This window comes from Lampris incognitus, chromosome 6 (assembly GCF_029633865.1).
Source record: "Lampris incognitus isolate fLamInc1 chromosome 6, fLamInc1.hap2, whole genome shotgun sequence".
Taxonomy (NCBI): Eukaryota; Metazoa; Chordata; class Actinopteri; order Lampriformes; family Lampridae; genus Lampris; species Lampris incognitus.
This window is the reverse complement of record NC_079216.1, coordinates 39,351,456-39,369,300: the sequence shown is the minus strand read 5'-3', so window position 1 is coordinate 39,369,300 and position 17,845 is coordinate 39,351,456. Positions and strand designations below refer to the sequence as shown.

General features: G+C 44.6%; 1 protein-coding gene across 1 annotated transcript in view; it reads left to right on the top strand.

Moving 5' to 3' along the window:
• The first annotated feature begins 1,097 nt into the window (after nt 1–1,097).
• The window catches only part of wfdc1 (WAP four-disulfide core domain 1), a 39,030-nt gene continuing 22,282 nt past the window's right edge, over nt 1,098–17,845 (top strand). The window contains exon 1 of the mRNA XM_056282551.1: nt 1,098–1,241. Within this exon, the coding sequence (XP_056138526.1) occupies nt 1,140–1,241 (102 nt within the window). The 5' untranslated portion in view covers nt 1,098–1,139. The remainder of the gene's footprint in view (nt 1,242–17,845) is intronic.

Below are 17,845 nucleotides of genomic sequence, written 5' to 3'. Positions count from 1 at the left end.
CCACATGCGTTCATTAATTATGGGTCAATGCTGACAAAATCACACAGCATCCAGTCTAAACACACTATATAGGCTACCACACACACACACACACACACACACACACACACACACACACACACATGCAAACATACAAATTCATCAACATTCATACAGATGTGCTCCTTTCCCAGTATTCCCAGACAAACCATCTCAAAGCATATCCTGTCGATAAATAATCCGGAAATGTATTTACGAATATTAAACGTACTTAAACACAGCATGTGGCCATGCATGAAGTTAAAAGCTAGCAGGCACAAGAATGTGCAGTCACACACTTAGCAAAGCCTTCTCTTGTTCCAGCAATTACGCTCGCAAGAATGTGAAGTGAATCCGCAGCATGTATGTCCAAACCAAAGCAGACACAACTCTGTCAAATTCCCATAAGGATCACTAGATGTGTTGTGCAATGCAGCAGGAGGGGGCAAAAAAAGGAGGTCTTAAAACATATTGCTCTCTCCGAATCTCTCACTTCTGCACTCTCCCCTCCCATCCCTCCTTTCGGCACCCCGCTTCCAACTCCTCCACCCTCCACCCCACCCCCTCCTGAAACATGTGCGTTACTGTGCCAGCAGACAGTCTCGACGCTCCACTCTCAACAACTGATGCATGGACAGCTGCTGCTTCTCGTTTCCCCTCCTTTGCTCCCCTAACTTGTCCTCTTTCTTTCCTCTGCTCTGTACACTGCCTCCATTCATTTTGCCTCTTCTTTTCCTTCCTCTCTTCTGCACCATCGTTGTGCCCTGGAGTTTTCCTCTGACGGATATATAAAGGCAGGTCCTGTTGGAGGGAAAAAGGCTTGTGTAATCTCAGGCTGCGCAGGGTGCATATGAGCCTCCGGAGTGCCTTCCACGGGCTGGGGTGCGAGGACAGACACAGCACCAGACACGAGAACATCTGCAATCCCAGCAGTACTGAGAGAACGCTTGTCCCAAAGAGTTTTTGAGGGAAAAGTTTGGACTCAGGATAGAAAGAAGGAAAACTTTTGAGACGGAAGAGGAGAAGGAGGAGGAGGAGGAGGAGGAGGAGGAGGAGGAGGCGGGAGACACAGAAAAAGATTGAAGGCTGGGGTGCAGGAGGGGGAGAAGTTTGCCGGACAAATGGAGAGCATGCCGGGTCTGCTGCCACTGCTGCTGGGCCTGCTGGTCCTCTCTGCAGGAAGTGATGCCAGACGGATCAGGAAAAGAGGACTCAACCAGAAGGTAGGGTGACCAACATGAACTTTTTTTTTTTGTGGACCTTTTCTGTATGTATGTGTTTCTTGTCTATCTGTCTTTCTCCCTCTCTTATGTATGCCTTTTTATCACTGTTTGTCCCTTGTGTCGGTACACATATCAAACAAAGTGAAAGTGGGAGAAAGCGCTCAGCAATACAAAACAATGCTACCTCTGTCTGAGGCCCTTGACTGATTACAGAGGTGCTGGTGTTCGCTAAGGTTTCACACACTGAGAATAGTTTTGTGGCTGAGGTGAGAGGTGACCGTGCTGACCTAATGCTCTCACACTCACATACTTTTGCATGGCTCTTTACAGGTGTGTGTGTGTCTTATGAATGAAAACAACTGTTTCAAGCTCAGTCAAGAGAAAAGTGAGAGTTGAGGATCTAGCAGAATGAGTAAAATGGGAGTAAATGATAGAATTTGGTCAATTAGTACATTCGAGTATGAGGCAAATACTGAATAAGGAAAAGGGCATGATATTTAAGTATGATGGTATCTTAAGGCAGTGCAATACTGCAACAAGCTGGAAGTGCATACCAGATACACAACCTTTGTTTTGTGTGTGTGTGTGCACGCCTGCACGCACACGTGCACATATATAGTGAGTTATTAGGATAGTAACAGAACTGACAGACTGGCCCCCTGCTTGTTAACTGCAGTTCCTACAGCACTGATTGATCATTCTTAATGAGGACCCACTCACACACACACACACAAACACACACCCACACACTCACACACACACACACACACACACACACACACACACTCCACATGCTTCAGTATTCTCACCTCCTGATTGTCTTGTGCACTCCCGGATCTGTTTCTTTCTATTCATCTCTTCCACGCTCATTCTCTCTCCATATTTCCATGACTTGCTTTCTGTTCCCCTTTCCGCCCCAAATTTTTTTTTCTGTTTTCAACCTCTTTCCTTTATTTTTCGCTCCTTTTCTCTGAATGGGCCAAAAGGACCCTTTTTTTGCTGGACGCTGCTTCAAAGCTGCAGTAATTGGAACATGCTGAGATGGCTGTGTCGAAGGAGTTTGTCTGTTTCTCTCTTAACCTTTTCCTTTCTGCGTTATTCTGTCTCTGATTTCTCATCTTTTCAAATCTCCTCCAGTATTTAGCCTCAGCCAAAACTCCAACTCTCTATAGAGAGACAAACTCCATGTATATCATTAGTACTTCAGGTAAAATAGGTGATGAAGAAGATGCTATTCCCATCCTGTTCATCAGATAGCAGGAATGCCACCAGCCTGCCCGACACCCCGTTCCCAGTTTAGCTGGGGGACATTTTCCTCAAAGTTTCTCGCTCTGGGTATGCACATAGCTAAAGCTCACAGATTCCCCTTATTAAGTTTTAAAAGTAACTGAAACGTGAGATCAAGATAAGATCAAAATCAAAATCATAGAGTATGACAGATGATAGTGATGAAACTCAACTGTGCCAAAATCAAAAACAGCAACTTTGAAAATCAGTCAGAACGGATTATGGAATACAAAGAATTTAGTCCCACCTGCTCACTGTTTTTATGCAACATGTTAGTCTGCATTCATTCCATCCAGTTTTTACCTCTTCCTTTATCTTCTGCATTCTTACACTGGTATCTGAATTAATTTGAATAAATATATATTTTCTCAAGTCATTACTTCACTAGAGCGATGAGAGTTGGAATATGACTTCCTGGTGCCCCCCCCCCCCATTCAATGCACAATATATTGTAAGTAATTTTATGCTAAATGTCACTGACATTGCATATTTGGCCTCAACTTCCTCCATCTGACCTGCACTTCCAAGTTCTTTTGATTCAATCAGATGGCTGTTTGACCTCAAGGTGAGCTGGTCTCAACCATCAGCCTGGAGACCAATTCCTCCTGTAGACATCCCGCAGCCATAGGGTTCAATGGTCACCCCTGGTCACCTTCTTAATTTCCTCTGTGGTTAGACAGGGAGAGGCTCACAAAAAGGAATGCAGAGAGAGGGTGCAGGGAGGAAATTGGAGATAAAAGGGAAGTTTAGGCAAAGTTTAAGCATCAAAGGAAAGTTAATTGCTGGCATGTTAATAGGTAGCATAATGTGTGGGATGGCTTGGGCAGGGAAAGTGAAGGGGAACATTGTAAAGAAGATGGGGAGAGCTGGTGATGTACTGTAACCCTAAGTGGGATATTGTTTAATTTTGACCCCAAAGCAGTTTTTGCATTTATTGTTGTTTGTTTGTTTTTTTTAAATTATACTGTAGTAAGGCGGAACAGGGCAGCATTTTTACCATTAAGTGATGGTCACCGTCACTAATACTGTCAGGCGTTACCTTGTGCATGCCCTCCCTGCTAGGAGAGAACAAATAAAGATGAATTCTTTCAAAGGAAACAAATCCCATGATTAAAGCTGCTACAAGATTTTTTTTACTGATTATTTATCGGCATCAATTTAATTTTGATGCCTCCGGACACCCAACATGATCGGATGAGACCCTCAGCGAGAAGATTAGACGTTGCAATATACTGACTCAAATGCTTGGATCGGATTCACAAGCAAAATCTGACGAACAATTTACGGCACACTGACAGGATACTGAGCCAAAATTAGAGATGCATTACCTCACCGCTGTATATCTTTCAAACAGCTGTTTTTCCAAAACACCACTATATCTCTCATGATCCTATCCAAAACAAATGCGTAAGCAGCCAGAGAGTAAATGTAGATCTTTGCGATATGAGACCATGTTTGTGGAAAACGAAGTCATTCTTACGTGAAACACAACCACCTTTATCCACAAGGGTGCGCAAAGGCAACAAAAAGCCAACATTCCTATAGCGTCTTTAATAAAGTACATAATCCAAAGCAAAGCATAAATCACTTCAATAAAGTGGTCAGACCACAGGTGTTTCAGTGCTCAATATCAGCTTAGAAATATTCACATAGCGTGAGATGAATGTTGTAAAACAGACCCCCCCCACATACACACACACACACACACACACACACACACACACACGCCTGGTTATTGAGTTGCATAGCTACATCCCAGTCTTGTGCAGACATGTGCCTGGACATGTCCGTGTGTGCATGAACAGCGGCCGGGCTACTACACTACATCTCAACAGCACCGTTTATTTGACGTGATGTGGACGACAAGGTTTTACCAGAGCCTGGAATTAGCAGGGTGGGGGGCTGCAGATGCTCAGTTACCAGGCCTTCATGTTTCTGGCTTGGCCGGCTGTTTGCCTTGGCCTGGGGCTGTTTCTGCTGCTCCTCCGGTACAAAAAAAAAAAACAAAAAAACCCAAAAGGAATTGATGCACTGATTTAACTATGGTGTAGCCCTGAGTATGGTACCCTCTAACTATAAGGTAAATAATGCAATGACATACAGGATAAAAAGTGGTGTCTGAGGAAAAAAAGTGTAATGACTGAGCAAAGATTGTCGTAGAGAAAACTAACTCAAAGGTAGGCACAGAAACTCAGACGTAAATAAGGTATAGACAAGGTACCTGTTTCTGGCCTTACTCAGGTTCAAGTATGAAGAGGTCAGCAGTCAGGTCAGGCGTTTTCACCTGTGTTGTACATTACATTTACTCATTTGATAGATGCTTTTATACATAGAATTTTCCCTGAAATGATAAATAAGTTGGATTTCGTTACTCTTTATCGCCTCTCATATTGCCCCCATGTACAGATGCATACAGAAAATAACACTGTTGTATAAATAGGCTCCCGGAATAGTTTCTTTTTTCCTGTGACAAAGAAGGTGAGAAAGCAGAGAATGACAACGACCGACTTCAAAGTCTCAATCATGAAGCAATTAAGCCCAAGTTGGAAAAAAATGTCATCCATCCATCCATTATCCAAACCACTTATCCTACTCAGGGTCGCGGGGATGCTGAGGCCTATCCCAGCAGTCATTGGGCGGCAGGTGGGGAAACACCCTGGACAGGCCACCAGACCATCATAGGGCCGACACATTTACACCTAGGGACAATTTAGTATGGCCGATTCACCTGACCTACACGTCTTTGGACTGTGGGAGGAACCGGAGCACCCAGAGGAAACCCACGCAGATACACGTGGCGAATATGCAAACTCCACACAGAGGACAACCCGGGACGACCCCCAAGATTGAACTACCCTGGAGCTCAAACCCAGGACCTTCTTGCTGTGAGGTGACCGCACTAACCACTGCGTCACTGTACCACCCTGAAAGAATTTTAAAAAAAAAAGTCATTCTACATGAAAAAAAAAAACATTTAATATGCAAGCACCCCTAATCTGCAATCTTTCAAATTACTTGCACTTGTTTCTTAAATGTTTACAACACACACACTTAACGGGAAACATGCAGAATCGTTTTGCACAACTGGATGGATTTTTCACTTGTTTTAGAGAAAAACTGAGAACTCAAGACTGAATATGACGGACTTTTTTCCTTTTTTTTGTTGCAGTGGATCCTTTTTCCAGCCTCACATAGTAGCCCTCTATCCTCTACCTCCTCTCTATGGATTACTTGCACTATATTCACTCCATACTTCTCAGTCATCATTTTCCATTCTTTCCCTGTCCAGTCCAATTGGCCCCTTCTCCTTTTCGTTCTCCAAGGTGAGCTCTGAGGAAAATAAATCCCAGGAGAAGGTTAATGTCTCACCTAATCACCAGACTGGAGCCAGCAACTGTAATCTTGCTCAATTTTGTACAGTTACACTACAGCTGCCAAATTCATTTAGACTAAGTGTTAGCATCTGATCCCTGATATTGATTTCACTGGCTGTAATCCAGTGATGCACATACATACTGTAACCCACATACATACTTTGCAAGCATTTTCTTTGCAAAGCCAGGATGAGGATGATATATTCTCTTACAATTTCCTATCCTTCAAGGAAAACAGCACATTTAGATGGCAAAAAAGTGAGTGTCAAGCAAAATGGCCTAGCCAATCTCCAAATTCAACATCCACAAGGAATCTCCCTTTACAGCATGTCTATGATTACTAATTGATTTGAAAGATTGTGTCATTTCACGATATTGACATAAATGAGAGTACTGCATGATTTTAGCCCTCAGGTAAAAGCAAAGAAGTTTACAATATTGGCAAAAAAACAGAGGCAGCGTTCAAAAGTCATTCAAACGTGAAATATGTCTAACGCTAATTCAATATTCAGAGGCAAATGTCTGTACAAAATTCATTATAATTCAGAGAGCGTCTGGGTAGTGTAGTGGTCTATTCCATTGTCTACCAACACAGGGATCGCCGGTTCAAATCCCCGTGTTACCTCCGGCTTGGTCGGACGTTCCCACAGATACAATTGGCCGTGTCTGTGGGTGGGAAGTCGGATATGGGTATGTGTCCTGGTCGCTGCACTAGTACCTCCTTTGGGCGGTCGGGGAGCCTGTTCAGGGAGGAGGGGGAACTGCGCTACGTCCCGCTGGCGAAACTCCTCATTGTCGGGTGAAAAGAAGCAGCTGGTGACTCCACATGTATCAGAGGAGGTAATGTGGTAGTCTGCAGCCTTCCGCAGATTGGCAGAGGGGGTGGAGCAATGACTGGGACGGCTCGGAAGAGTGGGGTAATAGGGGAGAATTGGGGTACAATTCGGGAGAAAGCCATTAAAAAAAACAAAAATGATAATAATTAAGTATTTTCAGTGTTAAGTTAAACAGCAGCCACCCAGCCAGTTAATAAGTCAGCTGGCTTTTTTCAGTAAGCCAGCCAGTTTGACTGTCAGTCAGTCAGTGGTCTGGTCAGGTGAGGGAGCATGTGGACTTTGATAGTGGTCCTGAAGCATGACTAATCTCAATCAGATGATGCGAGTCTGCTGGTCAACAGGATATTACTGGAATTATACTGGATGAGGTAGGCACTGAGGAAGTTGTACTTTACAAGTGCTAGGTATACACACAAACATAAAAACACACAACACATGCACATGCATACACAGTCGAACAGACATCAATACACAAGACTTACACATGCGTACACACATACACACCATGCATACCTGTACACAGAGAAACACTCTCTCTCTCTCTCTCTCTCTCTCTCTCTCTCTCTCTCTCACACACACACACACACACACACACACACACACACACACACACACACACACACACACACAAACAGTCTCTCTGTTTGTATGTCATAAAACCACACATTCACTCAAGTAAGTGTGTAATTTTAAATCGGGGTACAAAGTGTCATGCCATTTTCATTGGTTTCACTTGTTTAATTCACCTTGCATTGCCCTGGAGAGGATGTTTTATGCTCCACTGTGTTTAGATGTTTCCTGCTATGAAACATATAGATAACAAATGGAGGATACAGCCATTACTGATGCATTTGAGAGACCTTTATCACGTCAACCATTCTTCCAATGGTCTGTAATTTGCAGGTAGATGGTATTTCTGACTTTGTTCCCAGCACTAGTCAGCCAGGCTCACACTTGGACTCCTACCTCTGTCCTGTTAAAATCACCCATATGGATGCAGTCTGTCTCTCCACACTACAGCGTTAGACATCATCAGCCTACCAGCCTGTCTGAATATCAATACATGAGTCTGCATGTCAAGGACAGCCCTTTCCAGATGTGCACCTTACCTGTCACATTTTCCTCGTGTCTGCCTTTTATTCACACAGTCCGTCTTCTTCTATTTCTTGATTGACTGGATGTCTGACTAACTGGACGTCTGTTTTGGGTGGTCCGAGTGGCTTTCTGTCAATCACTGAGTTAATGTGTCTGCATGTCTGTCTGTATGTCTGTCTGACGGTTGTCTGGAGAGAGGAAATGAACCAAGAAAACACAGGAGCTAAAAAATGTTTGTTGTGGGCTATTTCATTTTGTGGGCACATGGGATCTGATCTACTTGAGTTTCAACTAGAATGGCCAAATGACCTTGGCTGTGTTTCTGTTCTGTATGTATGTACACTCACCGGCCACTTTATTAGGCACACCCATCCAACTGCTCGTTAACGCAAATTTCTAATCAGCCAATCACATGGCAGCAACTCAATGCATTTAGGCATGTAGACATGGTCAAGACGATCTGCTGCAGTTCAAACCGAGCATGGTTGTTGGTGCCAGACGGGCTGGTCTGAGTATTTCAGAAACTGCTGATCTACTGGGATTTTCACGCACAACCATCTCTAGGGTTTACAGAGAATGGTCCAAAAAAGAGAAAATATCCAGTGAGCCGCAGTTCTGTGGGCGAAAATGCCTGGTTGATGCCAGAGGTCAGAGGAGAATGGCCAGACTGGTTCGAGCTGATAGAAAGGCAACAGTAACTCAAATAACCACTCATTACAACCGAGGTATGCAGAAGAGCATCTCTGAACGCACAACACGTCGAACCTTGAGGCAGATGGGCTACAGCAGCAGAAGACCACACCGGGTGCCACTCCTGTCAGCTAAGAACAGGAAACTGAGGCTACAATTCGCACAGACTCACCAAAATTGGACAATAGAAGATTGGAAAAACATTGCCTGGTCTGATGAATCTCGATTTCTGCTGCGACATTCGGATGGTAGGGTCAGAATTTGGCGTCAACAACATGAAAGCATGGCTCCATCCTGCCTTGTATCAACGGTTCAGGCTGGTGGTGGTGGTGTAATGGTGTGGGGGATATTTTCTTGGCACACTTTGGGCCCCTTAGTACCAATTGAGCATCGTGTCAACGCCACAGCCTACCTGAGTATTGTTGCTGACCATGTCCATCCCTTTATGACCACAGTGTTCCCATCTTCTGATGGCTACTTCCAGCAGGATAACGCGCCATGTCATAAAGCTCGAATCATCTCAGACTGGTTTCTTGAACATGACAATGAGTTCACTGTACTCAAATGGCCTCCACAGTCACCAGATCTCAATCCAATAGAGCACCTTTGGGATGTGGTGGACCGGGAGATTCGCATCATGGATGTGCAGCCGACAAATCTGCAGCAACTGCGTGATGCTATCATGTCAATATGGACCAAACTCTCTGAGGAATGTTTCCAGTACCTTGTTGAATCTATGCCACGAAGGATTAAGGCAGTTCTGAAGGCAAAAGGGGGTCCAACCCGGTACTAGCAAGGTGTACCTAATAAAGTGGCCAGTGAGTGTATATGTGTGTATGTGTGTGCATTTGTTTGACCATATCTATGACTTTTTACTATTATCCGTTTGTATGCATGTGAAACATGTATGTAAGTGTCCTTCAAACATGTGTGACTGTATTAATGAATGTGTGCGTGCGTGCGTGCGTGCGTGCGTGTGTGTGTGTGTATCCTTACACACAGGAAGCAGGAAGTCTCAGTATCTATGTGAGATCTCTCAAGAACCATGAATGGCCTGATATGAGTTTACTCATGGAGCCAGTCTGGGTCTCGAGTGGTCTCTCACCACCACCTCCTCCTCAACATAAAAACCAATGAACCACTGAGAACCCTGAAAGTTAGAGAGAACGCTAAATTCACGTGCCTCCATCTGAAAGTGCTTTATCAAGTTTTTGGTAAGTCTTTTAGTATGTAACGCCATAGAAAGAGAGAGAATAAATACAGGCAGCGAGAGAGAGAGATAAAGCTAGATACAGACAAAAACAGAGATAAACAGAAAGGAATGAAGAGACAAAGTCAAATAAATAGAGGGAGAATGATGGAGAGAGACAGAGAGAAAGAGAATCATGCCTAAAAATGGGTATTAAAACTATAATATTTATACAGCGTTTTTTTCCAAAACTCAATGGTGTTATAAGTGCTCAACTAATGAGGAGCAGAATATCAACACAGATACATGATTCTTTGTTTAACCACATTAGCAGCTGATGAGTGCGTGACGCACGAAACAGGCCTGTACTGCAATGTACTAAACTTTTTTTCCTGTATCTGTGCTGATACACACACACACACACACACACACACACACACACACACACACACACACACACATATATATATATATATATGTGTGTGTGTGTGTGTGTGTGTGTGTGTGTGTGTGTGTGTGTGTGTGTGTGTGTGTGTGTGTGTGTATGACACACATACACATGCCTGTTGGCAGCATGTCTATGGCCTGGCACCATCGCAGACAAGACAGAAAATAAACAACAGAGAACATCAGAGAGATGTGGGCAGGGTTGCATGACAGAGCACAGGGTTTAAGAGGATGGTAGCCCCTTGTGCGCACAAAGACATAAAGGCAGAGAAGAGGACAAAAAGGGAAGAAATGGCAGACAGGCAAGTAGATTTGGGAGAACAAACACGCACACACACACACACACACACAGATGTATCATCGCTAAAAAAAAGGGGGGGGGGGTAAATCAGTCATGCAAGAAGATATATTGCCCTGTGAAGTTCAAGAGCCCAGTCTTGAATGGCTGTTTTTAAAATAGGCAGTTACATGGCTCAAGCTGAATTATTCACCTCTGAATTCAAGGTTGAATGACTTCTATAGCATGCAGTAGTAGAACATGCACACACACACACACACACACACACACACACACACACACACACACACACACACACACGGATGCATGCACACACACAAGCAAACAGGAAGGGCACACTTTACCAAATACTGATTTCTGCAACAGTCTGTGGGGACTGATCTGACATGAGACAAGGGGCATACAGTTATCATTATGTAATTATGTGGTGTCAGGAGACTTCGAAGTCCTCATTCATAGATCTGAGACAGAAAATGTGACAAACTTGCTCCACTCTGTTTACTACCTTTTCTGCTGGTAAACAGGTAACAGTCTGATCTAGGTCAGAACATGTCTGATAAATATTGCCAAGATTCAAGTTTGTGACATTTCCTTCAATGTAACAATAAAATCTTTATACCATTTATTTGTTACTCGCCCTTACTGACCCCACTCCCATCTCAAAACAGACGCATTTAACTGCATGACTGGTAGTTTCTCAATATAACTGTCAGCCAGACTGACAATAGAACACACATGTTGTTACATCCAGTCTTTCATGGTGGGACTCAGTCCCCCACCCTCGCATCTACTCAGCTGGCAGCCGACAGTGTAAATTATTGAACGCTTACAGCAAACACACATAGAGTTGTGTGTGATAGCAACACCAGCGCCAAACATTTGCTTTCACTTTTCCGGTTGATTTGGGGAAACACTTGCTCAGCCTGCCAAATAAACAGCTCCATTTTAATGATTGCATGCGGCCAACAGGCCCATTATCTAATTAGTAATGTATAGGAGGGAAGAAAACACCCATCTCTCATTTCTCCTCTCATTCTCTCGTTCTCCGTCAGGCTTTCTCTTGTAAAGATACCATTGTACCCAAACCCAATGGCTCTGAACAAGTCTTAGGCGTTCACTCAATGCCAAGCAGCTGAAAAGTCTAATAGTGGGGTTTTGTCAGAGTGTTTCTCAACCTGACAAGACGGGATGCAGAAGCAGGGCAGGCTAAACTAACTGCTAGCCCATGCAGACCAGCAGTTCCGATAACACAGAGGGCGGTCTGGCGGAGGCCAGAGGTCTGTCGGGGAAGTGTATTGAAGGTGTCTGGCTGGGAGAGCTGGCATTGGATCGGCTGGAGGAGCACGGTCTGCTGCATCCGGTGGGCCCAGGGAACATGGCCCTGCGCCCAAGGAGGAAACACCGAGGGCGATCTGACAGGACGCAGAAGCATGGCAGGCTAAGCTAACTGCTAGCCCATTGACAGTCATCCTGGTGTTCGTTCTCTTTGACAGTGATTTTTTTTTGTCTGTGTTGCACTGCTGTGGGCTGAGGGAAATTATATTTCGTTTCATTTCATGTATGCAAGTATATGAAATGAAATTATGAAGTGTTCCTGATTCCTGACCTATCTGGTGTTGAAGCAAACTTCTGAGAAACAAAAAACATCCCATGGCACTCACAGCCTTTGTGACCACTCAAAGATTCCAGGATTTTATTTTATTTATTTATTTTTGTCCTGTTTCTAATGCCGTGTTGCGATTGCAGGCAAATTCGATTTGTTTCTCAAATCTGATCTTCAGGACTGGCTGTCCAGATTGTTATTTCCAAGTGATCAAATCAGATTTGCGTTCAGGCATCACTGACCTTTTTGCACTGGCTGCTGTGGTGATGAAGTAGGCATGCATATATACGCTAACCGGGGAAAAAACAGCAAGTTATAGACAGTGAATAAGTGAGATGTGTCCTCTCGCTCTCCACGCCATAGCAATGTCTAATTGTGATGCAGAACTCCTCTGTTGTACCAGACAGTATCAGCAGCAGTGGAGGCTGATATACGTATATGCAGCCACGTTTCATGCTGCAGTCTCAGCCGGTGTCATTGTGAGAGGTGCAGCGCCATAAGCATTGTACGGGTCTCAGTCTAGCTGAGACTGAAATACAACACATATCTAAAAATCTTATTTGAATCATCTGATACCTGATACGCATTTTTTTTGGAGGGGGGGATTTTTCCCCTTTTTCTCTCCAATTGTACCTGACCAATCACCTCGCTCTCTGAGCCATCCCGGTCGCTACTCCACCCCCCCCTGCCGATCTGGGGAGGGCTGCAGACTACCACATGCCTCCCCCAATACATGTGGATTTGCCAGCCACTTCTTTTCACCTGACAGTGAGGAGTTTCGCCAGGGGGACATAGCGTGTGGGAGGATCACACTATTCCCCCCAGTTCCCCCTCCCCCCTGAACAGGTGCCCCGACCAACCAGAGGAGGCGTTAGTACAGCGACCAGGGCACATACCCACATCCAGCTTCCCACCCGCAGACACGGCCAGTTGTGTGTGTAGGGACACCTGACTTAGCTGACTTAACACGGGGATTCGAATCGGCGATCCCCATGTTGATAGACAATGGAATAGACCTATATGCCACCCAGATACCCCTGATTTTCAAAAATCGTTTTCCATGTGGGTTTTTTTTTTAGGTCCACACTTGATAGAAGCAATCTGATTTTAATCCGGATATGCCCAAAATCAGATCTAAACTGCCAGCGTGAACATAGTGTAAGTGTCAAAGTGGGGCGACGCATTAAGTCTTATGCCTGAAATGTGAAAACTTGGTTAATAAAACAGATTGTGTGATTCTGCTTCTGATTCTGATCAAAGAGGCTCGGTCCTTCTTAGTAGTGACACTGCTGCAGAAGTTTGCAGAAATTCAGACGTTGTCAAAGTTTACTGTTTGAACTTTGGATAATTTGAGTATAGTCCCAGGGCATACCTACACTCATATAATGGAAAACCAGCATGCCTTTTCACACCACTTGACAACCACTGTTTTGTTGATCTGCCTTGGTGTAGCAGCCGGGAGTGTTTCACAGAAATCAATATAAGAAATGACTGCACTCTCCACCGTAGTCCATGCAGCTAAAGCTCTCACACGTCACTGTCACCTTGTGTGCTCATTAACTGTGGTGGAAGCAGTGCTGGACACACCAAATTAAAACTCCTAACCGTGTATTCAGGCACACGGGAAGATGTTTTAAGTAGGAGGGCTGCCATCTAAAATGCAAAGTATTGCGTTGAGCCGGTGTGGAAGAATGAGTCGAGAGGCAAAGATCTCTTTTTAATCACAACTCCTGTGCCCCATACACCGCACGACCCCGGGAGTGCTCTTTTATTCACACCGGCCAGAACGGACCAGAACTGACAACAATGTAATGAGTTCCCCCACCCCCCCCCTCCATGTCTCAAGCGGCGACATCAGTCCCAGTCACGGTCCAACAGTCAGTTAGTCAGTAAACAGTCTCCCACTTAGTCTGAGTTGAACCCCCAAAACAACAACACAAGAATAACCACAACATGAACACCACATCATTAAAACACAATTTTAAATCTAACATTAACAGTCCTAGTTGTAGTCGAGTCACTAAACCTCAAGTCCGAGTTAAGTCTTGAGTCCCCAGTGTTCGAGTCCCAGTCCGAGTCCGAGTCCCCAAAGAAGAGTCCGAGTCGAGTCCGAGTCAAGTCCCCATTACCTGAGTCCGAGTCCGAGTCATCAATGTTGAGTCGGAGTCGAGTTCCAAGTTGGGCTCCAGTGCTCCACTCTGGCACCGTAAAAAAGCTGACATACAAATAATTGAATAATGTTACGGTATTAATATAGCCATCAATATCTTATGCCAAATTAATAGGGCCTATTACAAAAAAAATAACAAAAACAAAAAAGTCTTTATCGAGTAACAAAGCTGAGTCCTCATCTCCAACTTCCAAGTCCAAATGCAGTCAATGCTCGAGTCCAAGTCCAAGTCATCAGTGCTCAAGTCCAAGTCGTGTCACGAGTCCTGAAAATCATGACTTGAGTCGGACTCGAGTCCGAGTCCTGGACTCGAGTACTACAACACCGAACAGTACCATCAGCCATTGCGCTCCCCCCAGTGCAGAACTGCCGACAGTCAGAGCGACTGCCTCCCTCGGTCGCTACAGTATGACGTCATTGTTTTCAGAATCAGAATCAGAATACTTCATTCATCCCTGAGAGGAATTTGTAAGGTGGGTCTGTAGCAGATTTGGAGTGGAGTGTTTACTCACTTTATTATTAAAAATGTACATTCCATGCAGCCCTAGCCCACTGTTATTTTTTTTTGCATTTGTACATTAGGAAAAGTGAGGCATACTGTTGGGTCTAAGTTGTTGCACAGCCACCTGCCACTACGGGGGTGCACCCACCACTAGGGGGAGCTGCAGCCCCCTTCTCGCACTAAAGCGTGTATTTGTTCCACCCATTCCCTGATCCTGTGATTCTTATCAAAACCACTCTCAAGTTAGTGAAGTTAGCTGGTTTTGTGCATGGGAGGAGCAAATATATGCTTAGGACTTTTTCTTTCTGGACCTGGTGTGTCCACCACAGACGTTTAGTAAAACCAGACAGAGATGGCATTATTCTTTGTTTTATCTGCTTATACCATTGTCTGGCATGTACCAGGAAAATGATAACATACAAGAGATGACAAAACTCTGAAATACCACTGGAGACTTGATCTTACACTAATTTAAATAAACAAAAGCAAATTCTCATAGAATTAATACAATAGAAATTATATATCTGTTTAAGCCAAGAGCAGCTGTGTTTGTTAAGACGTTGTTGCAATAACTGCTGTGTGTGCATAATGGATGGTGCCTGGAAAAGGCTAGGATATCTAAGAGGACGAGGAAGGTCTATATTAAAAATCCCACCCAAATTCTGGCCGACAAATTCAAAGCAATGGATTAAATCAGTTTTTTTTTTCCTGGCCATGATTCAGAGCTGAGAGTCTGAATCATGTCCAAACCAGCAAGCAGACATCAGTTAATCATGCTGGTTGTGAAAAACATAAAAAATCAAAATGCCCACGTGTGTAAAAAGATCTCCTTACATAACCCTTTAATAAGAACATAAGAATTTCAGAACAGTGACGTGTGTGTGTGTGTGTGTGTGTGTGTGTGTGTGTGTGTGTCTGTGTGTGTGTGTGTGTGTGTGTGTGTGTGTGTGTGTGTGTGTGTGCATGCACGTTTGCATAGCCAACCCCCCAACTGCGTGAGTGTGAAGTTGCTTGGCTCAGGGTCCTTTGGCCTACTTTTCTCCCTCACTGATTCCCCAGAGAAATGTTTGTTCCCACAAAGAATCACCTTCCCAATCCAGGTCAAGACATTTGCAGGAAAGGAAGGCATATGCATTCACTCCACTGTGTTGAAAACAGTAAGCTCAAGAGAACTGCTGCTCTCTGCTGGTGAAAGATGAGGTCTTGCTGTCGAGATACCCATAACTTCAGTGAGTAAGCCTCTGAGAGTGGTTCTTAAGCAAATGTGGCCTGGGAACCAAATAAAAATTTAGCTTTCTCACTGCACCACCAAGGCCTATCAAAATATACTGCTTTATGTCATATGGTATCCCTGCAGGAGCAGGCGCTGGGAATCCTGACCTACTTATTACATTCTTCCATACATGTGCATACTTTACATTACTGGGGAGTCACAGGACCAATACTTAAGACTGAGAAATTTATACTGTATTTTTCTACTCTGCCTCAAGTTGTTCCATGTGAGTTTTCAGCCTTAGAACATAAACGATTACAGCTGCCAAAAACAGTTCTTTTCATCATCAATCAAATCTATGTATTATTTTCATGAATGATAAAAATAATAAAAATAATACATAGGGAGTCAGGGCAGCATAGCGGTCTATTCCCTGACCTACCAACATGGAGATCGCCGGTTCGAATCCCTGTGTTACCTCCGGCTTGGTCGGGCGTCCCTACAGACACAACTGGCCGTGTCTGCGGGTGGGAAGCCGGATGTAGGTATGTGGGTATGTGTCCTGGTCGCAGCATAAGCGCCTCCTCTGGTCGGTCAGGGCGCCTGTTCAGGGTGGAGGGGGAACTGGGGGGAATAGCGTGATCCTCCCATGCGCTACATCCCCCTGGCGAAACTCCTCACTGTCAGGTGAAAAGAAGCGGCTGGCGACTCCACATGTATCAGAGGAGGCATGTGGTAGTCTGCAGCCCTTCCCGGATTGGCAGAGGGGGTGGACCAGCGACCGGGACGACTCAGAAGAGTGGGGTAATTGGCCGGATACAATTGGGGAGAAAAAGGAGGGGAACATTTTTTTTTAAATAATACACAGATTTGATAATACATATCATTTAGTCAATAAATGCAAACAAATATCCACAACAAGCGCCCACAGCCCAAAGTGATGATTTCAAACTGATAAGGAACAGGCTGCAGCGAACAATAAGTACAGCAGAAAAAAATCATTGGCACTCCCCTGCCCACCTTGCAGGACTTGCATACCTCTAGAACCTGGAAACGGGTGGGCAGAATCAGCACAGACCGCCCACATTCAGGTCACGGTCTGTTTGAACTCCTACCCTCTGGCAAGCACTACAGAGCAATGTGCACCAAAACTGCCAGACATAGGAACAGTTTTTTTTTCCACAGGCCATTTCTCTCTTGAACACTTAACAGCATGGTGCAATAATGGACACTTATTATGTAAATATTACACTTTGTAAACAGCCCCTTCTGGTCAAGAGGTCTCATATCTACGATGTGCAATGCTGGATTAGTACCCCCAGTGGCCCCTGGGCACTGAAGCTCATACCCCCCACCCCCTCACACACACACACACACACACACACACACACACACACACACACACGTGCGCGCGCACACACACACCACGCCCCAGCCATTAAGCCCCACCTTAATTATTTTGAGCTTCCAGTCAAGCTGGCATGTCAAATCCACCGGACCATAATCATACACCTATTGGTCAAAGGCCGGAAAACCATTCCAGCTGAGCAGGCATACCTATAGCATACAGTTCAATAGACCAAGTACTGCCATTTCACTCACAAATCACAAGACAAGGAAACAATGGATTAAATCATCCCAAAGCAATGTATGACTCTAGACCAGGGGTGGGGAAGCTTATCCAGAAAGGGTCAGTGTAGGTGAAGGTCTTTGTTCCAACCAAGCAGTTACACACATGTATCTCCTAATCAAGTTCCTCAGCAAAGACTACTGGTTGATAAGTGAGATCAGGTGTGTAACTGCTTGGTTGGAACATAAACCTGCACCCACACCAGCCCTTTCTGGATAAGATTGCCCACCCCTTCTCTAGACTATGACAATATTTGTGTTCATGGAAAAC